At 50.5% G+C, this 26,272-nt stretch overlaps 10 protein-coding genes across 10 annotated transcripts; 7 read left to right on the top strand and 3 right to left on the bottom strand.

Moving 5' to 3' along the window:
• Window positions 1-310: 310 nt before the first annotated feature.
• On the top strand, window positions 311-1,096 carry VFPPC_13084 (alpha-galactosidase A precursor; the record flags this gene model as incomplete). The annotated part of the gene is made up of 1 exon (XM_018290861.1): window positions 311-1,096. The coding sequence occupies one exon, from the start codon at window positions 311-313 to the stop codon at window positions 1,094-1,096; it is 786 nt and encodes a 261-aa protein (XP_018149888.1).
• Window positions 1,097-1,490: 394 nt separating this feature from the next.
• VFPPC_13083 (proteasome regulatory particle subunit) lies at window positions 1,491-3,086 on the bottom strand (the record flags this gene model as incomplete). Its single annotated transcript, XM_018290860.1, has 3 exons — window positions 1,491-1,689; window positions 1,753-2,561; window positions 2,628-3,086. 3 exons carry the CDS (start codon window positions 3,084-3,086, stop codon window positions 1,491-1,493), a joined length of 1,467 nt encoding a protein of 488 aa, XP_018149887.1.
• A 769-nt stretch (window positions 3,087-3,855) lies between these two features.
• Window positions 3,856-5,307, top strand: VFPPC_01423 (mRNA cap guanine-N7 methyltransferase; the record flags this gene model as incomplete). The annotated part of the gene is made up of 1 exon (XM_018281257.1): window positions 3,856-5,307. The coding sequence occupies one exon, from the start codon at window positions 3,856-3,858 to the stop codon at window positions 5,305-5,307; it is 1,452 nt and encodes a 483-aa protein (XP_018149886.1).
• Window positions 5,308-5,833: 526 nt separating this feature from the next.
• VFPPC_01422 (mitochondrial Rho GTPase 1) lies at window positions 5,834-7,787 on the bottom strand (the record flags this gene model as incomplete). The annotated part of the gene is made up of 2 exons (XM_018281256.1): window positions 5,834-7,707; window positions 7,778-7,787. The coding sequence occupies 2 exons, from the start codon at window positions 7,785-7,787 to the stop codon at window positions 5,834-5,836; spliced, it is 1,884 nt and encodes a 627-aa protein (XP_018149885.1).
• A 2,527-nt stretch (window positions 7,788-10,314) lies between these two features.
• VFPPC_01421 (catabolite repression protein creC) lies at window positions 10,315-12,630 on the top strand (the record flags this gene model as incomplete). The annotated part of the gene is made up of 9 exons (XM_022428224.1): window positions 10,315-10,337; window positions 10,398-10,537; window positions 10,602-11,167; window positions 11,227-11,394; window positions 11,447-11,820; window positions 11,877-12,159; window positions 12,221-12,403; window positions 12,458-12,533; window positions 12,590-12,630. The coding sequence occupies 9 exons, from the start codon at window positions 10,315-10,317 to the stop codon at window positions 12,628-12,630; spliced, it is 1,854 nt and encodes a 617-aa protein (XP_022284740.1).
• Window positions 12,631-16,148: 3,518 nt separating this feature from the next.
• On the bottom strand, window positions 16,149-16,598 carry VFPPC_18707 (hypothetical protein; the record flags this gene model as incomplete). The annotated part of the gene is made up of 1 exon (XM_022430278.1): window positions 16,149-16,598. The coding sequence occupies one exon, from the start codon at window positions 16,596-16,598 to the stop codon at window positions 16,149-16,151; it is 450 nt and encodes a 149-aa protein (XP_022285978.1).
• Window positions 16,599-17,662: 1,064 nt separating this feature from the next.
• VFPPC_01420 (arrestin domain-containing protein) lies at window positions 17,663-19,776 on the top strand (the record flags this gene model as incomplete). Its single annotated transcript, XM_018281254.1, has 4 exons — window positions 17,663-17,727; window positions 17,928-18,071; window positions 18,153-18,912; window positions 18,994-19,776. 4 exons carry the CDS (start codon window positions 17,663-17,665, stop codon window positions 19,774-19,776), a joined length of 1,752 nt encoding a protein of 583 aa, XP_018149883.1.
• Window positions 19,777-21,031: 1,255 nt separating this feature from the next.
• VFPPC_15366 (hypothetical protein) lies at window positions 21,032-21,328 on the top strand (the record flags this gene model as incomplete). Its single annotated transcript, XM_018293119.1, has 1 exon — window positions 21,032-21,328. One exon carries the CDS (start codon window positions 21,032-21,034, stop codon window positions 21,326-21,328), a length of 297 nt encoding a protein of 98 aa, XP_018149882.1.
• Window positions 21,329-21,608: 280 nt separating this feature from the next.
• Window positions 21,609-23,260, top strand: VFPPC_01419 (PH domain-containing protein; the record flags this gene model as incomplete). The annotated part of the gene is made up of 3 exons (XM_018281253.1): window positions 21,609-21,713; window positions 21,801-21,926; window positions 21,989-23,260. The coding sequence occupies 3 exons, from the start codon at window positions 21,609-21,611 to the stop codon at window positions 23,258-23,260; spliced, it is 1,503 nt and encodes a 500-aa protein (XP_018149881.1).
• Window positions 23,261-24,099: 839 nt separating this feature from the next.
• On the top strand, window positions 24,100-24,798 carry VFPPC_15365 (clr5 domain-containing protein; the record flags this gene model as incomplete). The annotated part of the gene is made up of 2 exons (XM_018293118.1): window positions 24,100-24,209; window positions 24,255-24,798. The coding sequence occupies 2 exons, from the start codon at window positions 24,100-24,102 to the stop codon at window positions 24,796-24,798; spliced, it is 654 nt and encodes a 217-aa protein (XP_018149880.1).
• Between the last annotated feature and the right edge of the window lie 1,474 nt (window positions 24,799-26,272).

Here is a 26,272-nt window from a genome sequence, read left to right as displayed (position 1 = left end):
CCACTTCACCTACAACTCAGAGGATTTGTATTTGCCCTCTTGGTCACAGACGCTGAATCTAGGTGTGGAAACTGGTTTGGTTCTCTATCGAAGTGTGTGACTGTGATAGCCGAGCCTGGCAGCCCGGTTGTGAACCGCGCGCTGCATAAACCTGTAGCTCTAGCTTGCGCGTTGGATGTAGTAAAGGAAAACCTCAAAAACACATAAAATCCACCCTCATAACATAATCATGAGCATTCTCATCGAAGGGCCGCAGAAGACATCCCGGCGCAAAAACACCGCAAGATAATCACCGAGTACTGTATCCATCATGGCCCCAGACATTCAATTACTCCAGGCCAGCATTGACGAAGACGACGAAAGCGAGTTCCGAATGCTTGTGGACAAAAAAGCCGTCAAATACATCACCATCGCACCCGGCCTATTCAGCAACGACGACATGTGTTTCGCGCCCTCTCTCATATCTCACCTGCCGCCCTTCCCACCCGGCGGTTGGAACGAGGTGTTTATAGCCCGCGATCCAAAATCCGGACATGCCTACTTTGAGAGTGTTCGCACCTCACATCTACCAGGCATCACTCCCACCTGGCATGTCACTCAAATTGATCACCTGGAGCTCACCATGGGGGACAAGCTCCGCTCAAATGTCTACGAGGCGACGTGCCCTCGCTTCCCCTCAACCGTGGTTGCCAAGTTCGCCCGATTTGCATGGGAGATTCCCCAACTGGCAGAGGAAACGAGAGCATACAGCCTGATAGAGGGTCAGGGTATTGGACCTGAATTCCTCGGCTACTTGACTGAGGAGGGCAGGGTGATTGGTTTCCTCATGGAACATATAAAGGGGGCTCACCACGCCGAACCAGATGACTTCCAGGCTTGTCATCGCGTTCTATCAAAGTTGCATAAGCTGGGATTGAAGCATGGGGACATCAACAAGCACAACTTTCTGGTCAGGGAAGGACAAGCGACTCTCATTGACTTTGATGTTGTTACGAAGGAAGCTGGACGGGAGGAACTGGATGCGGAACTTGCAAGTTTGCGGGATAGTTTGGCTGACGAGTCAGGAAGAGGGGGGAGGATTGTCGAGGAGAAATAACATAAGCTGCGTTTTTAGGCTTTTCTTGACAATATCGGTGATATTGAGGGTAATGACATATCGATGTCCGCATCAAACTGATTACTTGAGTCTACCAGGATTTGCAAAATGCGGTTGCTTCAGATGGTTGCTTGAAACGGGCTTGCGTAGTTGGCAAAGAATAAAACGCCACTTATCTGATTGTCCCATACAACTTATCAAAGAAGTCTTGTTTTATATTCATACAACAGCTAGTGACACATTCCTGCCTTATTCTTCCTTTTTTGCTTTTCTGTAACAGACCAACCAGACTCAGGAACTCCATGTCCGCTTTATATGGCTTTGGTGTACGAATTTAATGTCCCACCGCAATAAAGGCTCCTCCTTTCCTTTCCAACCAAGTCTATTGTCCCGTCTATGCCCTCTCACTGCCCCTCAACCTAACGGCTTGACCATACTTCTGCAGCTTCGTGATCAACTGATCGCCTTGACGAACCACATCTTGGTACTGCTTGTTCTTGTCATCTGGTCGGTTGGTCTCAATGACGCCCTTGCCAGTGACGCGGTCAATTGTGCACGGAATACGGCCAGCGGCAATGAAGCGAGCAAGATCACTAGTATTACTGGTTAGATCATATCATCAAGGTCAAGTTAGATTTGGCGCAAAGGATACGTACCGGTCAAGGAAGTCGACTGTGACACCAAAATCATTTGCCATGCTTTCCAACCCGACAACTCGGTAGCTCTGGAGCAGCTGCTGGTACGCTCTCAGTCGCATTTCGCGAATAAACCAGCTCTTGTGTTCATGAAGATAGCGGTCCTGGTTAAGGAACTGCTCCTCGACTGAGGCAAGAGACTGGAAGAAGGTCTTGTAGTTGCCATTGTACAGACTGCTGACCAAAAGCGCAAGGGGGCTGAAGTCAATAGCCATCTCGGCCTCGGGCTGCTCAGTGCTTGATCCCAACGTCGTCAGGTTGACAGCCGTTGTTGTGGCAGTCTGTGGTGCCTTGTCACCGGTGGTATCATCTGCACCGGGGCCGGCACTCAGAGCACCGCTCAGAGCCATCAACTTGTCCTCACCGTCACCCATTATAGCCTTGATCTCCGGTGCGTCGACGACCTTGGATTTGAAGTCGACACGCTTGAGAGATACAGAGCCAGCCAGAACTGAATACACAACAAGGTTGGAGTAGGTGCAGAGTTCGTAGCTCGTAAAGGTGGAAAGAGAGTCGAGGAGAAGGGGCGCTGCAAGATTGTAGGATCGGAGGGTGAGGAGGTGAAGTCCTTCGTAGGCCTTGAGGCGGTTTCGACGGTCCCAGTCACCGCCGGACTCAACCAGGGTTGTAGCTCGCTCGATGTGTTTCTTTACCAGCGCCTTGTCGCCATAGAAGAGGCCCATACGTATTATGGCCAGAACCAGGTCAATCTTCGTGCCCAAGATACCGGTCTTCTCGAAGACGTCTTCGAACGCAGCGATCGCCTTGTCCTGTTTTTGCCGGAGTCGTCAGCGTCATACTCATGGCTTAAACACTAAGAACAGCAATTTTCTTACCTTGTCTCCCACTCTGGCCCAGAAATCTGCTCTCTTGCCCTTGGCAGCCATGACCTCAGTTTCGCCAGCCTGCTCCACGGCCTCATCCTCCTCCTTTTGGAACCCGGCCAACTCCTTATCATTGTCCTCCTTCAATTTCGCATACAATGCCTCATCCCAAGGTAGGGTCACGCTCGTTGTTGATGCCTTGGTAGCGACCATGCCAACTAAGCTAGATTTCCTGCTCAACGGCTTTCCAGGCCCAGAAGCACCGCCCTCGCCGACAGCATTCAGAATGCCATCGATGGGATGTGCCAGGTACCGGTAGAACGGCGCCATCTTGTCTTCGGTGATGGCATCTTGCAGGGCCTTGACGGCGGCTTGTTGGGCCGTTTTGGAGGCATAGGCATTTGTGAGGGTGAAAACGTGCTGCGACAACGGCAACAATGGCCACTTAGCGTACTGAGGATCTGAGCCCATGGCGGCGGTGGGCGTGGTCCGACGTCGAGGAAGCGATTGAGATGTCGTCTGTGTGGATGTCTGCTTGTGGGAATGGGAGAGTCCGGTGTCGTGTTGAGGATTGGTGAAACGGGCTCCAAGTTGAGATGATGATGTGAGCTTGAGGGAGCTTGTCGTTACGGCAGCGACAAGGAAGGCTGGAGCTGAGTGGGCCACCGAATGCTCTGGTGCAAGGCTTCAGCGGAACACGCACGGCTTTTGTCCAAGCGTCTACCCTGTACCGCACTGGCTCAAGCAGGTGGTTTGAATGAATGATGGGCAGATTTGCATATTGCAGAGTCGCAAAATAAATAGAAGTATATTACGGACTGGTTTTTTCCATGTGCGCTATCAAACAGAATCCTGTTATTTGTATCTTTATTGAAGTACGTGAATCAATGTGTCTTCATGCAAAAGTGAGGGCTTGATGCTCACCAACTGATGAGCCCATTCGAGAAAGTGACGACCATGATTCTTGGCCGAAACAACGAACAAAATTTCATCCAAGATATCCCACATAGCTTCCATACTGCGTCTGCTACTGCTATTCCTTTCCCCAGTACTTGCCAGCGATCACCAAGCCCAAGTGTCAACTCAAACACCTGCAAGTCGTGCCCCACAGCCACCTTGTGACGTCTGACTTCGCATAAAATCTGCCACGACCTCGTACTCCCGCACCTCAACCACCAGAACAGAAAACCACAACACTGGCAAAGGAAGCAACCCCTACAGAAAGAGGTCGCAACTCGCAATGCCAGACTACGACAGAGACGACAGACGTCGTAACGGGGAATCATCCCACAGCAGGAGCCATAAACGTCGAGCTCCCGACGACACCCAAGACGACCTCCCTCAACCATACAATGCAAACACCCTACAAGCCGCCAAGAGACGCGCCGTCTCGCCATCCGAGCAACCACGCAAGCAAAAACGCCCCGGAGCAAGAGCCCGCATCTCAGAATCCGAGCGCGAGGCAATTCGGCAGCGCCAAATCGAGCGAGAGCGCGAGCAAGCCGCCCAACAAGCCGCCGCCGCCGAGCAAACCCGCATGAGAGGCGTCCACGACGTTGTCCGCCAACACTACAACAGCGTTCCCGAGCGAGGCAGGCAATGGAGAACAACGGACAGCAAGATCAAGGGCCTCCGCGTCTTCAACAATTGGATCAAAAGCTGCATAATCCAGCGGTACTCCCCTGATGAAGACCACACCCCCGGATCGCGCGAGCTGGGCCGCTCCAGCGGCAAAGACCTCCTCGTTCTCGACATTGGGTGCGGAAAAGGCGGCGACCTGAACAAATGGCAACAGGCACCGCAACCAATTCAGCTCTACGTCGGTCTCGACCCTGCCGACGTCAGTATCGAGCAAGCCCGCGATCGCTACAGAACCCTCAGCTCGCGAGGGGGACGCGGCGGCCGAGGAGGCTTCAACCGCCGGCCCCCCCCTCGCGTATTCGATGCCCGGTTCCACGTAAAGGACTGTTACCGCGAGAGCATCGAAGACATTGAGATTATCCGCCAAGTTGGCTTCGACCCGTCCCCCATGAACAAGCGTGGCTTCGACGTCGTAACCATGATGTTCTCCATGCACTACGCCTTTGAGTCGGAAGAAAACGCACGCACAATGCTGCGCAACGTGGCGGGAGCCTTGAAAAAGGGCGGCCGTTTCATCGGCTGCATCCCCAACTCGGACGTGCTGGGCGAAAAAGTCCGCGAGTTCAACGAAAAAGCCGCCGCGAAAAGGGCACAAAAGGAACAGAAGGAGAAACAGGACGGTGAAACTACCACACCGCCGCCGGCTGAGCCTGAAGACGGCGAACTCGAAGAGGGCGAAGAGGAACCTACCGCAGAATGGGGCAACTCCATCTACCGCGTGCGGTTTCCTGGCAAGACACCTGATGACGGTATTTTCAGACCGGCATTCGGGTGGAAGTACAATTTCTTCTTGGACGAGGCGGTGGAGGAAGTTCCGGAATATGTGGTCCCGTGGGAGGCTTTCCGTGCACTGGCAGACGACTTTAATCTGGAGTTACAGTTCCACAGAACATTCAGTGAGATTTGGGAGGCGGAGAAGGACGATCCTGAGTTGGGACCATTGAGTGAGAGGATGGGCGTGAGGGAGAGAGGCGCAGGACCACTTTTGGTGTCTGATGAGGAGATGGAGGCTGCTAGCTTCTATATTGGCTTTTGCTTTTACAAGGTGTGAATGTATTTTAGGTAGTATACTTATTATGAGCGCATATATCATGGTTTACAATTGATTTGCCAAGTCTTGCCGGTTACGGTATGGTGATGAACACTCCATGGTGAAAACCATTTTAAAATGGGTAACGTGAGAATGAGTAGGTACCCAAGGTGCTAATTGTTTATAGTCGTTATAATCATTAATATACTGTTTAATTCTTCCTGAAGTAAGCGACGAAGGAGTAGAGGGGGGGTATCATAATCCGACTTGTCCCAATTGCTTAACTTGTGACAACTCCTGGCCATGCAAAGAACTCCCCAGAGTCTCCAACAAATAATACAATTCCCGGCAGCCTCCATAAAGTTAAAAACGTTTGCGATACAACTGCGTCCCCAAAACTACGCCGGGTATTGATAAAGAGTGGTGCGTCGCCAGTGTGTTTTTTGTCCGACAATAAAAATTAAAAACTAAACTCGAGTGGCGTCGGAAGAAGCACGCGAGTGGCAGGAGTGAAGGTAAATGTTAAAATGTTTGTGATGAGCCGTCTTCATGCTGCGTTGGTTGAACGACGCCATATCATGACCGCGGCAACGGCTGCACAAGCGGTAGCTCCGAGGGCCATGTACAAGCTTGTACGGTCTGGGGATTCTTCTTCCGTCTTGGGGAATCCCATGCTTGGATTGGTAGCAGTCTCGGCAAGGGCGACAAAGAGCTCGGCAATGCTGTTCCATGTCACGCTCACGTGAAGTGGCGTGTTCATGTTGAGTGAAGACGTGTACTGGTCGGGCTGTAGCTCACTTCGCTGGGTGGTTTTATCCTTGTCAGCTTTGAGAGCTGTGTAAATGGACGGCAGCTCGTCGAGATGCGGATGCTTAGACCTCATGTCGACAATGTGGGAAAAAGAATCAGGATCGGAGGAGTCGTATGCGTAGCAGATCAGGTCGCAGGCATCGAGTTTCGACTGGTTTTCCAAAATGGCAGGCTCCAGCTCGCCCAATTCCTCAAAAATGAGATAAACTTGCTTGCCTCCAGGCAGTTCTACGCTGTTGACCGCTCGTCGAGGTTTGATAGTCGGGTGGTAGAGTCCTTCAAAAGGCCGATTTAAGAACGAGTCCAAAAGCGAAGACTTGCCAGCTCCTGGAGCCCCAATCAGGTAACAGAGGACCACGTTCCTCTCAACCCTGCCGGGCCGTCTTCTTCGCTTCCGAGACTTTGTAACCTTGAGAGCAGCAGTGATGTCGTCCTTGATGTTGGGAGATTCAAATCCGAGGTAGGCGAGGTACTCGATTGTTGTCTTTGGTTCCAAGAAAGTTGTCATACTCCACTGAGCTAGCCAGCCCTGCAGCGTGATGTGGCCAGCTTCGTTCCGAACTGTGGAGGAAGGAAAAGACGAGTCAATCCAAGAGGTTGGAAGGCCGGGGGTGGGGGAAAACAGAGCCTCAAGTTCTTGATCGTTTAGACCTCCGTCATTATCCTTGTCAAAAAGCAGAAACAGGTCCACAAAGAACCTGTAGCCGATAGGGCTTAGTTCAGCAGAGCAATATTCCGGCACATCAAACTTGGGATGAAGAAATTTGTCTTCGAGACTTAAACTGTCTGTATAGTGATATTTGCGAAGAATGATCCATATGGTCTCGTGTCGACCCTTTTCGGCGTAAATCTTGTTCAGTTGGAGGAAGCCGGGTTGATCGATACCCCTTTCCATGTTCACATCTGGCATGGTTTTGGAAATGGACAGCTTAATGTTGTCCAAATCATCACTGGTAAGAGGCTTATCAAAGCAGCGTGCCTGAAACTCGCGCATCTCTTCGTCGTTTAAGAAGCCGTCCTGGTCCTTGTCGCAAAGGAAGAAGACTCGCTTGAGAGCAGCAACGCAGGCTGGCTTGAGACGACCCTCCTTGTAGTCGAAGAGCGGAGCAATAGGATGGGTGACGGCCTTTTGGCACAGGAAAAAGACCTCGTTGACGTTCTTATGCTCACGAGCACTGGTTCGAATGCAGGAGTCGATCTCGCGGAACTCGGCCATGACGGGTAGCATCTCCTCCTCCACTATCTGAGGGGTATTGCCTTGACCAGCGAGGTCCGATTTGTTGGCACACAGTACGACGGGAACATTGACGCCGAGAGAACGGAAGTATGGCATCCAAAAGAGAGCCACTCTTTCATAACTGTAGTGGTCGGCGTAAACAAGCAGAATGACATTACATTTCCTGATCTCTTTACGCAAGGTGGTACGGTCCTGGGGACGAGCAGACGTATCGACGATGGTTGTCGTGACATTTTCTGGGGTTCCGATGCTGGGCGGGATGGTGATCTGGGGCAAGACGGGTTGGATCTTGTTGCTCATGAACTGGTCCTTGACGAGCGAAGCAATGAGGCTGGACTTGCCCGTGCTCTCGTCGCCACATACGCAAACGCGGACTGAGTTGAAGATGGAGTTAGCATCTGCCAGGGTGGATGAGAAATTCTCTCGGGGGTGCGGGAAGCGTACCTGACGCCATGGCGGTTGAGGAGCTGCAGGAAAGCTGTCGTGGAAGCAATGGCAAGCTCGGGTGCAAGCAAAATTTATGGCTGGGCCATGTCCTCGCCGGTTTGAGGAGAAACCAGGCTCTGTTGAGCTTGGTGAGTTGATGAGCAGACAGCTGAGTGCGCAGGTATCTGCGATGCCTTTCGAGACAAGGACAGACGCTCCGCTGGCGAGATTAGGACGAGACGGCGGTCGCGTTTATTGCTGTGGTGTGCTGGGCTGTTGTGCTGGGTTCGGACGGGGGTGGTGCGGTGGTGCCAGAGGTTCGGGAGAGGCTGGTCAGTGTTCGATGTTGGGCTAATGAAATTGCACCTGAAATGGGATTGGCATTCAATGTTGGGTGGAGGCGGAGGCGGAGGCGGAGGTGGATGTGGTGCCACTTTCAATGTTGCTGGCAAGGCCACATGCGCAGACTGTTCTTGGGTCCATATAGATTTGGTTTCTCGGTGCTGGCTACGAATCCCTCGTTCATAGGCCCCCACCGGCCAGTCTACCATGGGGGGGTCATAAGGACCTACATGTAAGTATTTAAACTAGCAAAGGTACAGTACTGTATCACATATTGCAGTATATACTACAATACATCAGGGGGTATTAGTATATACTTAAATGTGTTGGTGAATCCTCAGATATATTAGTGTATACTCGAATGTAGGCAAATACTTTTTCCACAAACTGTATCTACACTCAAAGTGTTGGCCTGCAGCGAACTAACCTGTGTCTTATCGGCTAATCTGCCCTAACTTGTACAAAATACCTTCTCACAAAGGCCGGCAGCAAAAACAAGGTCTTCCCCCGAATGCTATCACTTGCGTTATTCTGTCCGTTGTAGTTCCCTGCTCGACAGCCATAAGAACAATAAAACCCAAGACTGCCGAGACAAGGTCCCGTATGCTATCTTTCCTTAAGCATGTTGCCTTGTCAGGAATATAAATACCTAAACCTTCCCGCAGAATTCTTCCATTAAGTAAAGGTATGTATTCCAGTCGCGTGCTGAGCTTCCTGGATAGGTATACTGCCCTTATTAGATGGGAACAGTCAGCTCCTAGGGCTCAAGAAAGCCACAAGCCAGCCAAAAAGCTTATACACCCAGTTAAAGAACGGGTTCCCACGTTCGTCAAGTTATGTGTCCTGTATCTTAGAGAATACCTGTGCATCAGATACCATGCCAGTAAGATTAATATCCACAATCTTTTACTCGTGAGAATCATCTTGATCAACACAGAGTGCAAGAAATCTGTTGCCGTTGGCCCCGAATTAGCCAGAGAGCCCTTCTGGCATCTTAACGTGGAGATTTGCCAAAGCCGAAACTTACAGTCTGTGGTCAAAAGTATTTGCCCATATTCATGTATACGCTAACACATCTCAATATGCCTCAGCATACCACGCGATATGCTATATGTTTAAATACCTTTGACCCCTCACGATATGTCTGCGAGGCGCTTGCTGCAAGTCAGTCTATTGTAAACGGCGTGTTTCTCCATAAGCTAAGGTGCGACCAAATACATATGTACCCAGCCGCTTTGCCCTTTCCAAAACACTAGGTCGGTGTACATGTAGTGTCAGGTACAGGTAGGTACCTGGGTAGTTGCCCAGCCTGTTGAATTGATTGTCACCTCATTCCAAGCTCTTACTTCACAGCCCAACCAACAGAGACATCCTGGTGGGACACAAAGGGTCCTGGTACTTCTGGTTGTCATTGCCTCTCATGTGGCGTGCGACATGGTTACCAAGATCGCCTTGCTGATGCCGAATTGTGGCCACTACCTAGGTACTAGGTAGTAGAGATGGCATTGACGAAATATTCCGATTGATGTGTCCGTGCTCGAACCAACCGTCCAGTGTTCCCATCGTGTTCCTCGCCAAAAGCAAGTCCGCATTCATCGCGATAGTGGTGATGGTTCTTGCCGCTGGCTCAAGTTTCTGCTGCACCAGAGGAGGAGCACATATCCAATTGGTTTCTCACCAAGCCACCACGCCACTGCATCCATTACCACGGCCCCCAACAGAAGAATGGCTGCGGTGTGTGTTCCCAAGTACCTGGCTTTGACAAGTCGTCGTATGTTGAACTGGTCTGGTCACTCCTCCCACGGCGCTAGCATGAACTCCAGTCACTCCATGTCCATGTCCATGTCACTTACCCCACACTCCACCTGGCCTGGCGCAAGCAACTCCTCCTCAGGTCACTTCCGGATAAAGGCTGCCATCGCCAAGCCAACTGCCTCTCTCCTCTCATCTGGATGTTGACCGACTTCATTCTTCTCCCCTCAATCAGCCCCGAGATTAAAACCCCTCAACGTACTCTCCTTCGGCCTGCGAGGCGAATTGCCGATCCAACTCTGCGGTGGTGAGACGGCGCAGACTTTCCGTTGGATAGGCTACCGCGCCAAACATCTTCGGCTTGCGACGAGGCTTATTCAGACAATTGACGTCAACAACAAAGTAGCGAGGAAGCTCCTCTTTGATTTGCATTCACAGATTGTTGAAAAGAACTCGATACCATGTTGTATGTTCCGAAATCCTGGTACACAGGCTGCATTGCATTCCTGGCACCTTGCTCGACATCTCCAGCTGACGATCGTAGCGTTCTACCACCTCCGCCCCGATATCCTATCGGTGGCCCTTACAGCGCAACCGGTATCACAGGCATCGTGCCCATGATCGAGACGAACAATACCATTTCAAACCCTACTGGACCCGAATGGCAGTTTCTGGTGGGAGAAGGTGGGAATCTTCGAACAAGCTACATGTTGTCACAGGACCGCCATACTAACGTGTGAAACTCCAGGTACCTACGTCCTCAAAGAAGATTTACATCTTGCGACGCCTCCTCCACATCCGTCCGAAGCTCCCATCGTGAACCCGAATCCCCTAGCTACGAACCCGCAACCCGCATCGGTTGGCACAAAAATGACACTGGTCCGTATTCAGTCTCGGCCACCACCGTTCTTCTACAGAGGCCCAGCCGCGACTACATTGTCGCTGGGAGGAACTAGTTCTAGTGCACAGGACCAGCCTGGAGACGCCAGGTATTCTACCGAAGGCGGGATGAGTAGCGAGGATGGTAGAGGCACTTCTACCAGCGATGCACCAAACTCTGTGATGTTAGGGTCCACTCCAGCATTTGGCGAGGGAAATTCTCTGTTGGTGCCATCACACACGAAAGACGTGAATAAGCGGAAGAAGCCAAAGAACAATGTGACGAAGAGTAATTCGTCTTTTATCTCGCGAGTCATTGTCAATGAGAGTTTGTCAAGGAGAATGACCGATAGGCCAGGCGATGGCATTTTTGCTTTTGCCAACATCAACCGTGCCTTTCAATGGCTGGATCTGTCGTCACCAAACAAGGCAAGTGTTTGCAATCCGTTCATCCAAATGTATCAAGCAGTTCTAACCTGAAACCTTGACAACAGCAAGACTACTTTACTAAGATTTTGTTTACCAAGGCGCATTGTTTGTGCCATGACGTCAACATGGTAACCAAGGGAGCTTCGCACATTGATGTGATTTTGGGATTTTCAACTGGAGAAATTATTTGGTGGGAACCGATTTCACAGAGATACACCCGCATGAATAAGAATGTACGTGGCACAGCGTTATTCATGAGCTGCTTACGGACTAACATGTCTCCAGGGCGTTATCAACAACACGCCGGTGTCCCATATCAAGTGGATTCCAGGCTCCGAGAATCTATTCCTGGCAGCACACATGGACGGGTCTTTGGTCGTCTATGACAAGGAAAAGGATGATGCTCAGTTTACCCCCGAGGAGGAGGAGCCAAGTGTGAACGGTAGCGAATCCGGTGATGGGCAGAACGGAGTGAAGCCTGGAACCAAAATGCACATCAACAAGTCTGTGCACTCACAAAACCAAAAGACAAACCCTGTCGCGGCATGGAAGTTATCGAATCAGCGAATCAACTCATTTGCCTTTTCTCCAGACAACCGCCACCTGGCAGTGGTTTCCGAGGACGGAACTTTGAGACTGATTGATTATCTTAAGGAAGAGTATGGCTTTCGCTCGTATATTTGACTCGCGGGATGTGCACTGACAGAACGTGTAGGCTCCTGGACTTGTTCTTCTCCTACTATGGAGGACTCACATGTGTCTGCTGGACACCTGACGGAAAGTATGTCTTAACTGGTGGTCAGGACGACTTGATTTCGATCTGGTCGGCGGCAGACTCAGCGTTGGTTGCCAGGTGCCAGGGTCACCAGTCTTGGGTATCATCATTAGCATTTGATCTTTGGAGATGTGACGAGCGCAATTATCGCTTTGGAAGCGTTGGTGACGACGGCCGCTTGTGTCTTTGGGATTTCAATGTTGGCATGCTCCATCGGCCCAAGGTGAGTGATGCCCGAAATTTGCCTGGATAATGCCTTAGAAAACTGACGCGATTTGTTGAAGGCCTCCGCAAGACAGCGCGGCTCAGTTTCAGGGCCCTCTGGTATTTCGCCACGAAGTGAGGCAGCCAGTCCACTGGGCACGCGACTGAGGTCGAACTCTGGGTTTGACGCAGATGAAGACGAAGATGGCATCTCTCATGCTGTTGAGCCAAGATCCCGAATTCCCATCTTGCCACCGGTTCTTGTGAGTTCATGTGGCTTTCCAATTTGGCCCTTGCCATGCTAACACGGTCGTTAGTCGACTGTAATTGATACTCACCCCGCGTGCTGGCTCGATTTTACCGAGGAGGCAATTATCACAAGCTGCAAGGATGGTGAGTCAACACATCGGATCAGATGATAAATTAGATATAGCTAACGACGCAAACAGGACACGTTAGAACCTGGACTCGACCAGGCGCATCTGTTTGACCTGGATCGCCAACTGAGATGTTGATCGTGTAGAGAAAGAGGGGGGAATGAAGCGATGTTGTCTTTGGAAACTGTATAGAACCCCGTCCAGCGAACCCAATGCTTAAGTTACATGTATGATAACTGGTTGTTTCATACCCTTTACGCGTTGCTATTCGTTAATGGCTTGTGAAGTGGCGGGCATTACTGAATTTGAACACTTAACATGTGAAACTGGATCACTAGCATTGACTCTGACGCGGCCCAAAATCTCGATGCCACACCCTGGGATTGGCTGTCGATGCGCGGCAGCTACCGAGACGAAAATAGTAGCTATGCATGGACAAGCAACACTGAATAACATGTGAAGGCTGCTTGACGTTGGGTTCAAATGGAGCACCCTGATCTGAGGAATCTCCACGGGAAGATCACAGCCACCATCTTGAAATGCGGTCAAGCCTAATGTCAACATGACAGACAGTCTGACCATTGATAAAATCACATCAGCACATGCCTTTCTACATTGTCGGCCAAAGGGCCCGAATGTCCCCGAGTCCCAACTGCCCACTGCCATCACAATCTGGCCACCACACCGAACAAGTGGACACTAGACCCTGGAAGATCGTTGCATTGTATCCACGTTTGATGGCTCACGGTAGTTCTGGCGGGTCGAAGGGTGCTGTCGGCGCGGGAAGATTGGAAATTTCCGTTGACGCGGTTTTCACATGCTAAGGAGTTGGACGCGGTAGTGAGACGCTGGGAAAGGGTTGTTTGGTGGGTGGAAGATAGGAAGTGTGAGGTCTGTTTTGTGCAATTTTGAAGTTTTACTAGGAAGGCTTCGTCTGGCAAGATATGCTGGATGTGCATTTGTGGTTTTGTAAGTGGGTTTAGTTGTGTACTCGTTGCTCGTATTTACAGCTGTTTTTTTTTAAGAGCCTTGGACATGGGGATTTGGAGGATTGAAGTGCGTGACAATTTGACAATGCTATTCTGGTACCTGGCTTGTTCCCGGTGTTGGTCCTGACACAACTAGACACATGCAGGGATGAAGCATGATTGGATCCGCAGTGGCGAGTGGAAGCGTTCTAGAAAATTTGAGCCTGGCCAAAGTTTGTGACGTGTGCAATGCTCGGGCTTGAGTGCCGAAGACTCTTATCAATTCGTAACAGTGACTTCATGATGAGGCAGCGTGCTTCTTTGTATTCCGTACGAGTATCTCCATTGACGTATGACTTACTGTGTTGAACTTTGGAATGAGAATGATGAAGAACCTCGATCCAGGCTCAGTCAGTGAATGCCCCTCTTGCCACACACATCATTCTTATTTCTCCTTGGTTGGAGCTATCTACAGCCCTCACTGATTAGACAATTCAATGTTATCAAAAGTGGATGATAGAAGGGACCCTCTCGGGCGCAGATCATATTACAGCCCTGTCCGCGGCATGAGGTCCGCACATGAGTGGAGGCAAGGAAATCAGGCCGATGGCAGCATTGCTACAGTTGCTGATGCCCTAATCTCGACGTCAATGGCAGACGGAAGCATTCGGGATCGAATGTGGCTGCATCAGATCTCATGCCATGGCGCATGAGGGAAGGCAATGTTGCATCGGCCACTGCACTGCTTGTTTCAGACCCTGAAGAGAGGTGAAGCGGCTAATTTAGGTTCGTTTCTCTTAGCGGAATGTCCAAAGACGGTACGGAGTATTCAGCAGTCTAGTGTTAAATCACTCGTCTGTTTGAACCGCCATTGCAAATGGAGCAAATGTTGGGTGAAATGGCGCAATGACCGGCCAGGAGATACGGACTGAGTGGTCGTCGAGGCATCATGCACTACGCAATATTGACGTGGGTGAAAATTTTCAGGTCAGTTTTTAGATCGGATTGGTGAGTGGTGTGCCTGGCCTTATCGGCGAGACAGGTGAGAGTCTCTGGAAATCGGACACGTGGGACGGGAAAATCCCGATGATCATAAATTGTGGTGGAGGTGATAAATGGCATTGACATTGAATGCAGTACTGGGCCTTTGGCCGGGTTATACCCGTCAATCGACCCTGCCGTCAATTGATGGGCTAATTAGTGCCGCCCTTCCACGACTCGTGGCGGCTGACATCTGGAAGTTTGCCCAGACAGGATCCGGCCCGCTGTTCAGGCTCGAACTGTAGTCTTTGGCATTAAGAAAACAATTATTCCCTGATTAACACGTCGTCCAGCTGATAAAAACCCTGACTGTCGGCCCGTGAAATAAAGCAACTGTCAAGCCCTTTACAATACAAGTTATGCATACCACGTCGACCGTTATGGTCATGGTAAACGGTGAGTCTCAAGACGCCGTGGCGCTGAGCCAAACGAGACAGCCTCGGCATTCGGTCAGACGTGTCTGCCATTGAATGGTGTAAATGGTGTAGTCTACGTAACGAAAACGTTTGAAAGAGAGCTTGCTCCCTCAGGCATCGCACTACGCGCGGTGCGTTTGCCTTTAAACTTTTAGTTTTTGTGGTTTGCAACTATCGCGGCACCGCAGGAAGTTGTCCCGGATGCCGGCGGCGGGACAGGCGGAAGCCATGTTGGAGCGGCTGGCCGTTGGGCTTGGCTCAATTTGATGGTTTTTGATGACGCTACAATGCCGACTGGCTGTGATGCAGGGCTGAGATTGGCTGTGAATGCTGTTGTTTCACCTTGTTGCACAGGGCTGCATTCTGGAGGGTTTGTATCAGACACCTTAGCTTCACCTCAAGCTGTCCGACGGGAACTTTGCGTTGACAGTTCCTCAGGGTTGGGTGGTGATGATGGTGAGGAGCGGGACTGGTGTACTTTTTCTTGCCTAAAGCAAAAAACAAAAAAATAAATGAAGAAAAAAATAAAGAAGGAGGAGAAAATTAAAAGAAGAAGAAGAAATGGACAACAGAACTCGTCACTTGAGCCCTCTCAAGTCATCCCGTCCTGAACCATTTGGTGAGTGCAACGCCAAATCACACGCCATCGTCCACGAGGTTCCACCTCAAGGGACAAACACCACTCCGCGACAAGTCATGTTGGTGTGGGCGTGGACTCGTTCCCGTCAGTGTTTGGTTGCATTTTGACAGCTATTAGTTAATATACTGTACATTGCCCGACAAGGAACCTCGCATACATGTACAGAGTGGTCGCGTTGTCGTGAGATGATGGCGTCGGCACTCGGAGGTTGTGAATTTCGCCGTACCAGACCAGTTGACTTCCAGTGACTTGTCCATGTACGCAGCCCAAACGGGTCAACATGTACCTCGTGGCCTCATCTTCGCTCAGAGGGCAGAGTGTCTACTTGTTATGCCTGTCTGCCCGTTTTAATTAAAATGTACCAAAGGTCCCTGAGTTTTTATTTTATTTTTGGATTCCTCCCTTTTCCTTTTGCCCCCAAGTAATATTAATATACCCAGAAGGAGTGTGCGCCTACCTGAAGCGTCTGTTTCTTTGTCACTTACACCACGCCAACGAACAAAGAGGACAGCCTCTACTTATACGCGGTTCACATCTCGCGCGACACGTACGAACTAATACATCGCTTATTCACTGCAGTTGCAGCTAGTCCGGCAGAATATCCTCCGTTGCCCTTGGCAGAGACAGAGACAGAGACAAATACGACTTGTTGGCACGGAGTGTGGACTGGTTGGTTGCACGGCGATACTCGAGTACCACGACATTTCAGATTTCGATTCGAGTTCGATCCAACTGCAAGCGCCACAGCAAGCGAACACTGAACCATCAAATCGCCAGGCACCACACACATCGATATTGAAGGGGACAGCAACTGTGCAGTCGCTTAAGCAGGTGCATGCCGTATTGTTGCATTGACCAGACGGGGACGCAGGTGGACACAGCCGCATTGCGCAATTAGAAGACGGACGGACCTTTCCTGGGAGGAACCAGGCAGGACCAGACGAGGACGGGTATTGGTATTGGTATCGGCGCCGCCCAGTCGTGTGGTCAAGACATTTTTTTCTTCTGACTCTCATCGGCCGACTATCGCCCTGGTTGTGTGCCGAGTGCTGCGGCTCAGGTCAACTGCCTTTGCTTGTTGCAGTCAAGCTTTGACAAGCGGCCAAGCTAGAACCTGGAACGTCAATGTTGAATTTGATCCATTTGATCCATCCATCCATCTGCCCTACCGGACCGGCCACTTGCTCAGCCCAACTGGTCCAGGTCAGAATTGGCGCTAGCCCATAGGCGGCCCCACCTGTATCGGCCACCTACGAAACCGCCAACGCCAACACCAAAATCGGAGACCCAGAATTTGTGGATGCGATCCAGTCGACCCGATTGAGGATTGAGGCGACAAAGGCATTCAGCAGGGTTCGTGAGTCGATTGCCCATCGACCCGTATTGTGCGACCCAGTCGACAGTTGATTAGGCGACGGAGGAGATTTGAGGCGGAAGCTTGTCCCTAGCACGAGCATATGAGGGAAGTGCGGGCAATTTATGATAAAGAGAAAAGCAAAATAAAGAGACCGCAACGGTGGGAAAAAGAAAAGCCAGAAAGAGAGAGAGAGAGAGAGAGAGAGAGAGAGAGAGAGAGAGAGAGTACCATACGAGTACCAAAGACGGACACGCATCTGGTTCAGTGTGCTTTTGGCATGTGGTTTGGTGGCTTCAAAACGTCTGGTCGCATCGACTTGCTGAAATAATTTTGATCAAATACCACCGACCAGAACCAGACTGCGCTGCACGGCACTACACAGCACGTTGACACCGGCTGGCTCCACCAAGTCTGTTAAAGTCAAGCCTCTGACTGCGGCCGGCTTCGTCCTCTTCCTCTTCTACTCTCCAATCTCTTTGCAACTCTTTTCCCTTTTTGCTACTTGACCTCTTTTTAATTTCTCCGTCAAACCTGCGGAAACGACCCCTCCTCTCCATCATACTCAGCTGCGTTTTTTCTCCTCTACGCAGCTGAAGCTTGACGTTTTGTGTCGGGTCTACGGAGTACTTCATCTTGCAAAGGCATCGCCGTCTTTGCAAGAATCTTTGAAATCCTCACATTGCCGTCGCTGTCGCTCGCCTTGCCTGCATTGGCACTCAGATCATGCCGTCCTTCAAGCCGTTTTCAGCGGTGACGGGACGCAACAGCTACAGCCTGTTTGATATTCGGTAAGTTTGCTTCTTGTGATGCCGAGGCCAGGGAAAACGGAGGAACTCTTGTGTGCTTGGTGGTGCTACTGGTGGTACTGCATCCGCGCATGGGTCAATACGTACGACCCCTCCAAAACCCTGGCAATCGTATCATTTTTTTTTTTGCCCGCTGCTTCGCGAGACAAGCCCGGATTAGCTAACCAGGTTCCAATTCACAGGCTGGATCAAGACTTCATCGTCTTTCGAGGTAATGACCATGAGTCTTCAGGTCAGCTCCTCAAGGGGGTCGTAGTTCTCTGCCTCTCGTCCCCCTTGCGCATTGAGGACATTCACTTGCGCCTCGTGGGCACTTTGCGCTTATCGTATGCCTCTTTCTCGATGCTGTCAAAACTACTATCTTCCCTCCCACAATTTAAAGGTCTAACTTTGGATTCCCTGCACAGATGGACTGACCATAGATCGACTGCCCCCGGTGTCTCTGGGCAAAAAGTTGATAAAGCGACTATCATTCTCGACCACCGATGGCAACCTTTTGTCGGCACCCATGGCAAGAGCATGACCCTCCCCGCCGGCAATTACGAGTACCCTTTCGAGTTTATGCTACCCGGAGATACCGCTGAGAGCGTAGAGGGCATCCCAGAAGCCTCCATTACCTATCGATTAAAGGCGACTGTTGGCCGTGGCAAGCTCGCCTACGATTTGCACGCATACAAGCACCTACGCATCATTAGAACCCTGGAGCCAGGCGCCTTGGAGTTCTTGCATGCCATGAGCGTGGAGAATATTTGGCCCAACAAGGTGGACTACTCCATCATTATCCCCCAAAAGGCGGTAGTGTTTGGCGGCACCATCAACATGGAGATGCGCTTTACTCCTTTGTTAAAGGGCCTCGAGATTGGCGACATTACCGCCAAAATGATTGAAATCCGCGACTGTTGGATTCAAGGTGCAACTGGGCTCAGCATGCGGGAGCACCGAACGGAGCGTGAGGTCGCGACTTGGCGGTTCGAGGTGAATCGCGAGGAACACTGGCACGACATGATTGAAGATACTGGCCAGGAGGGCTGGGCCTTAGTCAAGCCTTTGCCTCTTCCCAAGCGACTACGGCAATGCATTCAAGACCTGAACCACCACGGCATCAAGGTCAGGCATAAGATTAAGTTGACCGTGGCATTGAAGAACCCGGACGGCCACATTTCAGAGGTATGTTAAACTTGCACAAGACGAAACTGAATCGGTTATCCCCCAGATGTGGTGAATCAACAACTAACGCCAATTGTCCAGCTCCGTGCTACCCTTCCCGTCTCAATCTTCATCTCACCCAATATTCCCTTTGACGAACAGGGCAACCTGCTCAGCCAGAACCAAGGCAGCGGCGTTGCTTCCACTGAGAATGCCTCCATTGCACCACCTGGGTACGGCGAGCATGTGTTGGATCAACTGTATGAAGACGTGGATGTATCTGGTTTCCAAACTCCAGCAATCCAGTCTGGCGTCAGCAGCCCCTTCTACTCACATTCGAGGAGCGGCTCGGCCGAGAACCTCGCATCTCTGGCTCATCCAGCGCCGATAGCGCCGGCGGCCTTATCGTCTCGGTTGGCCGATGTGTCAATTGATCCCTCCCAGCGAAATCGATCGTATACTTCGATGCCTTCACATTCACATTCTCCTTCTGGCAGGGTATCGCCGACATCGGGCGTACATGGATCCGCACCGCGGTCCGAACCGCCATCACAGAACCTCACAAGAAGCAATAGTGAAGAGGATCACTCGGCCAGAAACTCTACGGAGCACGTTGACCTGGATCCGGCCGAATTTGCGGAGCTCAACCGTGTGCCTAGCTATGCCACGGCAGTCCGCACACCGGCGCGTTCTCGGGCGCAACCCGCAGCGGGACTTGTTCCGGATTACCAGACTGCACTGCATGCACCACGCACTCCTCCGGCTACGGATATTATTCCCGAGCCCTTGGGTACCATATCTGAGGACCGGACTGGTGAAAACCGCGGCCCAACAAGTGCACCGTCTATTATTTCCACTACTACTGCGAACTCGGGCAGCTCATGATCCATAATGTTTGGTCACATGGTGTGCTGACTGCATCGCTAGCACCTGTTTCCATGTTTTAATTTTCCTTTGTTTTCTGTTTAGCCTAAATCCATTCACCTTGAGAGAAGCAACATTAAACATCATTAGCGGTTTTATTGGGATACACGGCGTTGGACACAAAGTACAGCTACTACCCTCTTTTTGGCATAAAGTTTCGCGGACAGCGGCTGCATTTTTACCCTTTTGGCGTTATTGACGAAATTCTTGGGTACAGCATAGATGATTGGATATTTATTCATTTCTTTGGACAGGGGAAACAAAGCTGAGGCGGGTAAAAAGGAACATGCTTTGAATGAGTGGTGGGCTTATATTGGATACTATAGTATCAGATACTTTTCTTTTTGTCATGTTAACTGGGTACGGTATACAGGAGTTGGTTGCATTGTATTTTAATACCAAACTCTACAACTCTACTACAAAGGCTATTTTAATGACAAGGTGCTCGTTGAGACTTGACTGTGACCGTGGTGATGTTAAAGTTGCATCGGTGGCACCTGTGATGCGTCTTGTATGTATTATAGTATGGTTGCAGAATTTGGCGTGGTGTCTACTGGAACAAATGGTAAGCTTCCGTGTCAATGTTGAACAATTCGGGCCGCTGAATAAACCCGAAGACCAGGTGAACAAGAGCCTCCCGAAAGATCGCGGCACGTATTCAGCAAAGTGCGTAACTACAAGGTTTGTCAAGGGTCCTAATCCAGCTGAGATTTGCAGGGTTTGGCCTGCAAAAAAGGGCGATTTTGTTCAATGTTCCTGAATTTGGGGGCGCTAAGTTGCACAGCCATGATGGGGGAGCCAAAGATTTGATCAGAAGCTGCATTCCAGCTCAACATGTTGTTAGCAATCTTGTTGGAGAAAGCACATGTCTCGCACTTGGCCTTAACAATTGCGTTAGGCCCACTTTACGGAGCACCCGTTAGAGCCTGGAAATTAGGGTCTGCCATTGACGTCACATTGATTGTCGAAGAGGGTCAACTGGTACCTTGGATTTCTCAAGCTTTCAAGGGAGCTGGGAACCTTGAACTGAGCCAAGAAATTATGTTAAGTACCGATCGAGGACCCTGGATCCCCAACACCATTTATTGCATCGCGAGAGATTAACTCAAAAGTTTACTTGTTGGACTTGTGCTTCTCAGACTTTGATTTCTTTCATACTGCTACGTACTACTTTACAGACACTATTAATTGTAAGTTGAGCTTCCAAATCTGTTGCATGCCAGGCTATTTTGCCCCTCTTCTCGTCCTCACCACGTCAAGTCCCATTTGTTCCCCGCCCACCTGGTCATGGGCCGAATTCCTGATTTCGAGCACTTGTTCTGCTGGGTGGCATCACGAGAGGATCCAGACCATCGAGGGTCTGGACCGGCGTACATTTCTTGGTTGGGTGCCTCTTATTACTATCCGTGGTGGATGGTGTCCTTCCACTTCCCCCTCCCCCTCACTCCAGTTCTCCAGTGCAAGTCAACCAATCTCCCCACGAGTTCGGCACTTGGGACTGTGTCATACTTGAGTAGTCGATTGCATATATTACGTCTTTGAATTGTAATTTACATATCCTCTTCCCCCACTGTTCAAGGTCATTGTGTCATTGACGCTATCGAGATTTGACCTTGACATCACACAACACCTCATAGTCGCTGGCTCACCGCTGACCCTTGTCCCGCTGGGCATGCTAGTTTAATTTACTCCACCCCATACGACCAGGTTGCGTTTTCCGAAGCTCCGTGAGCTCGACTTTCGATTCTTTTACCTTTGACTTTGGGCTGAAATTGTTCTTCAATCAACGAATTATGGCTTCTCCGATTTCTCCGACTTCCACGACCTTGCCGTCGCGCGCGACTACGAATCTTAGCTCGTACGCTGAGGATGCAGTCCCTGACTTTGACCCCAACACTGTAGGTGGTTTCCTGCTCTGCGCACATACAGGTGCTGGATGATGGTATTTGGGGAAAAGGACCAGTGATGAGCTGACTTGGAATTAGACTGCGGGTTTACTGGCCGAGCGTTTGCAGGCGTGGAAGCATGCTTGCGGATACCTCGAGGAATATGTGACGGCCATTGAGAAGATTCATGGCCGCCAGGCAAAGGAGTATGAGAAGGCTTTGAAGGTATGAGTGTGGAAGTACTGGACGATGATTGTTAGAATATGCGAGCTGACCTAATTTGGTAGACCATCTCTAACCCCCTTCGCGAGGGGCATCACTTCGACCAGAGCCTCGGCGGTGTTGCTGGGTTTTTCGAGAACATGCGTTCCAACACGCAGGCGCAGATCAACACCAACATTGAGACAGAGAAGAGCCTCAAGGGCTCAGTCTTGCCCATTCTCGAGCGACTTCACAAGGAAATCAAGCACAAGGCAAAGGAGCTCCAGAGCGGCGCCCAGAGCAGCGCCAAGGAGGTGGAAAAGCTGCGAAACATTACACAGAAACAAATTGAGCTTCTTGGCCAGCAGACAGCCTCGTTTGACTCTGCAGGCGGCAAGCTCAATGCTGGCGACGATCCTTATGTCGTGCACCGAGGCGTCATGCACCGGCTGAGCAACCAGGTTCTTGCTGAGAACAACCACCACAACGACCTGATTGCAGTCCAGAACAACTTCCAGAGCTTCGAATCTCACGTCATTGAAGTCTTCCAGCAGGCCGTTGAGGCTTTCGTCCAGCTCGTCGGTGGCCAGGGGGAGAAGACGCGAGCTCTGTATGGTGACATGCTCGGTACCATTCAGTGCGTCCCCATGAATTTCGAGTGGCAGAACTTTACGCAGCGTTGCGCCGATAGATTGGCCAACCCGAATGACCCGCCTCGCGCCGTGGATGCGATCCAGTTCCCTAACATGGAGCACAACTCGACCAAACCCCTGATCGAGGGCTCACTGGAGCGCAAGTCTCGTAACAAGCTCTCCTGGGGCTACTCGACCGGCTACTACGTCGTCACCCCGTCCAAATGGCTGCACGAGTTCAAGGACTCTGACGACGCCCGCGCCGACCCCAAGCCAGAGCTCTCCGTGTTCCTGCCAGACGCAGTGATCGGCGCCCCTAGTGGGGAGAAGTTCAACGTCAAGGGCAAGGACCGAAGCGGCACCATGAGCTCCAAGCTCACCGGCAGCACGGAACTTGCCTTCAAGGCTCACTCCGCCTCGGACGCCCAGAAGTGGTTCAATGTCATCCAGCAAGTCTGCGGAGCTACTGGCCCAGCCGAGTCAAACTCGCCCACTCCCTCATCTCCTGCCACAGCCTCGCCGACCACCATGTCCTCGGTCACGGGCAAGCCCAACGACAAGCTCGACATGAACCCTCCTACGCCGTCGCCCACGGAAAAGAAGCCCGATGCTGCTCTTGCTGCGGCTACAACTGCGTCAGGAGGCCATAAAGCCCAAGAGGCTGGCGTGACTGGCGGTGAGGCCGTATCGAGCCCTTCAGACGAGAAGAAGCCAGTGGTTGCATAATGAGGCTGCGATGCTACCTTTATGAAATTGGCGATGCTGTCTCATCATTTCTCGTACATGGTGTGGTATGGTGGAGGGGGATGGAGGGCTGTGATCATGTTTGGGTATCGACAATTGTGGGAGGAAGAATGGGAATGAAATGGGGACCAAAAAATATGAAATCATTCATACGTCACTATACGCTCGCCATGTTTTATGAACCTGACTTCTTGAAAGTTTATTGATACCGCTACTTAATTCTACTTAATAAAATCTGCATCTCTTTCACTTTCACTCACTCCCTCACTCACCCTAGCAAGGCAAAAGCGAAGTGTCTACACCGTTACCGAAAAAAAAAGGTCTCATCAAAAGAATGTTCCATCAGGCTGAGGTCAACCTCTTGGGCTCCTTCAGCCTCACGCAATTCCCTCCAAAAGTTCACTTGTCAGTGTGGTACAAACGACCAACAGTGTCGCGCCACGACGTTGGGGTCACCACCACCTTTTCTGCGTCACTGCCACTCATGCTGTTGGTTGTAACCGTCAACGAAGTGTACAGCCAGGCTATGACAATGTGAGGGTATCTCGAGGCTGGTGAACATGCAGTAGCCTTACTTGTTATTCTTCACCGATATTTGGAGGCTGATGATGCACATCATGACGGGACGGGCCGTTGCGACCGGGTGGGAGGGAAGATGTATAAATGCTTTGAGTCCGGGAGGTAGTATCTTTTGCTACAGTCTGTGATGAAAAGTTGGACATTTCCAACTATACACTTACAGCTTAGTATTGCTGAGCACACAACGCGATATTTGATACCTTTGCCTTGTTTGAATATTTTTGACGCCATAAGTATTTACAATGGCATTGGACTGGGATGAGCATAGAGACACCATTGTTAGGTTGTACTCGCTCAATACGCTTGATGAGGTGATCAAAATAATGGCCAAGAAACATGGCTTCCATGCTGAGTGAGTATTTACCCCTGTGTGAGAGGAACAAACTAACTGTGCTAGTCGTCGGACATATTATCTTAAATTTAAGGAGTGGCGGATTGGAAAGAGGTATAACAGCGACAGGATGAATGTGCTTGATAATGTGCCGCCTGTGCCGGCTGGCCATGTCGGGAGAGCTTCACAGTACGGTGAATCATCTGCGTCTGGGGCTTTCCTCGACTATGCGGGGACGGAGAGCACCCAGGTTGATGGTTATCATGGTGCAGGGAATGCGTATGCCGAGTATGAAGCTGCCGGACAGAGTCAGAGTCAAATCCAGGCGACGGACGGATCATACGACCTACATGGTCATCATCACGCACCAGCTGCTCAGGGGCAGTATTACCCGGCTGTAGACGCTCATCATTATTACAATTCTCTTCCTTCTGCACCATTGGGTACACATGGTGCTCAAGCTCCTCATAACGTCAGTGCGATTCCGCAGCCTGCCGCGCAGCCATATGGCCAGAATGTATCTGCCAATCCTTTGCCGCCGCCGCAGAATCGTGTTCTTCGGTCCAATGGGAAAGCTCGAACTGGGCGAACTTCAAAGCGACAGTCTTGAAGACCCTATCATAGCGCGCATGAGGATTGCTGATGGGAGCGGCGGAACGAGCCACACGACTTGTTGTGTGGGCAGACACGACATAAATCAGAATGAGCGAGGCAGCTGGCACCATGGGATAGCTCGCCTGATATGGTCATGGTGCGGCAAAGGGAGAAGGCCATCTTTGAATTGGGGATGGGAAAACAGTCACTTAGCTGGAGGCAAGATGCATTTCATAGATATACTTTCGTTGATTCAATATGTACCTTAAATAGACCACTACTTCAATGCCACTCACTTGTCAGCCCTGCTGTTCAAAAGTCCAAGACCAAAGGGTTCTTTTTGGCTACATTATCCTGTTCACAATCAGTACTTGTCCATGATCGTGATTCAACCAAAACGAGTGTGAATGGTAGAGATTTCAGTGGAAGGTGCCTTGTCACAGGCGTTGTCATCAATGCATATGGCTAAGTTGACCGTCGTGATATTGTAGCATCATGTTAAAGGAAAGAAAAATAAGACAAGACAACTTACATTACATGCATCACATCACTTCATGTTTCGATATCTTTATGCAAGTCAGCGACATACTCCCCGCTGAAAGTTGCGACAATGGTTGAAGACATCAAAACAGTCAGAAAAAGATGCGGATGATTTGTCGTCGTAGCCGAAGCTCAGACATATGCTTGTCATTTTCATTCGCGTTCATCAGGCTGAGAATGCACAAGTGTGCGGCTGCGGACAGGACTAACCACTAAGATACTTTTGCCATGTTAGCATGAGCATCCATCTTGTCTCAACAGGTTGAAAGGTGGGTGGGCTATGTCAGGAAAGCATGAATGGTATAAAAAGAAATGGTGTCTGCATCGAAAACTCGAATAAGACTCGTCATCTGTTTCATCATGAAAGGGAAACGCGTGCATGTGCAGTGTATAGCTTACCATTATGCTCAAGTTGCCTTGTCAACGACTCGACTACGATGCTACGGCTCTAGGCACTGTCCAGATGTTAGCGAGCCGGAACCCATCAACATGTATGCTGGACAATTGTGAAGGTGCCGAATCAGTGGGCGAGGTTTTCTAGGCCTGCCGCAAAATGGCTTATCATGCTCATGTGATTTTATTCGGAGCCCAGTGCCGCTTCATCATAAAAGGCCGATGGAGAACGAGTGTCAATCATGCAGCGTACCTTGTCTAGAGTTCTTCGAGCAAGTTAGCAATTGCCTAAATCTACTCGCGCAGCAACAAAAAAGATGAAATGAAATGAAGCAATCAGAAATAGCCATTTTATATCGTCAATGAAAAATCTCAGCCGGTAATTTCCAGCGTATATTGATAAAAGAAATGATCATCAGGAAGCTTGGAGGACAGGACCGCAATGTAAACATACCAATTATTGTCAATGGTTCACGGGGCGGTGACAGTCCGTCAACCTAGTACATCCGTAACCCAATCATCCACTTGGAGACCGAGGAGCCTAGATTCAAAGTTAG

This window comes from Pochonia chlamydosporia, chromosome 1 (genome assembly GCF_001653235.2).
Source record: "Pochonia chlamydosporia 170 chromosome 1, whole genome shotgun sequence".
Taxonomy (NCBI): Eukaryota; Fungi; Ascomycota; class Sordariomycetes; order Hypocreales; family Clavicipitaceae; genus Pochonia; species Pochonia chlamydosporia.
This window is presented reverse-complemented; position numbering and strand designations above follow the sequence as displayed.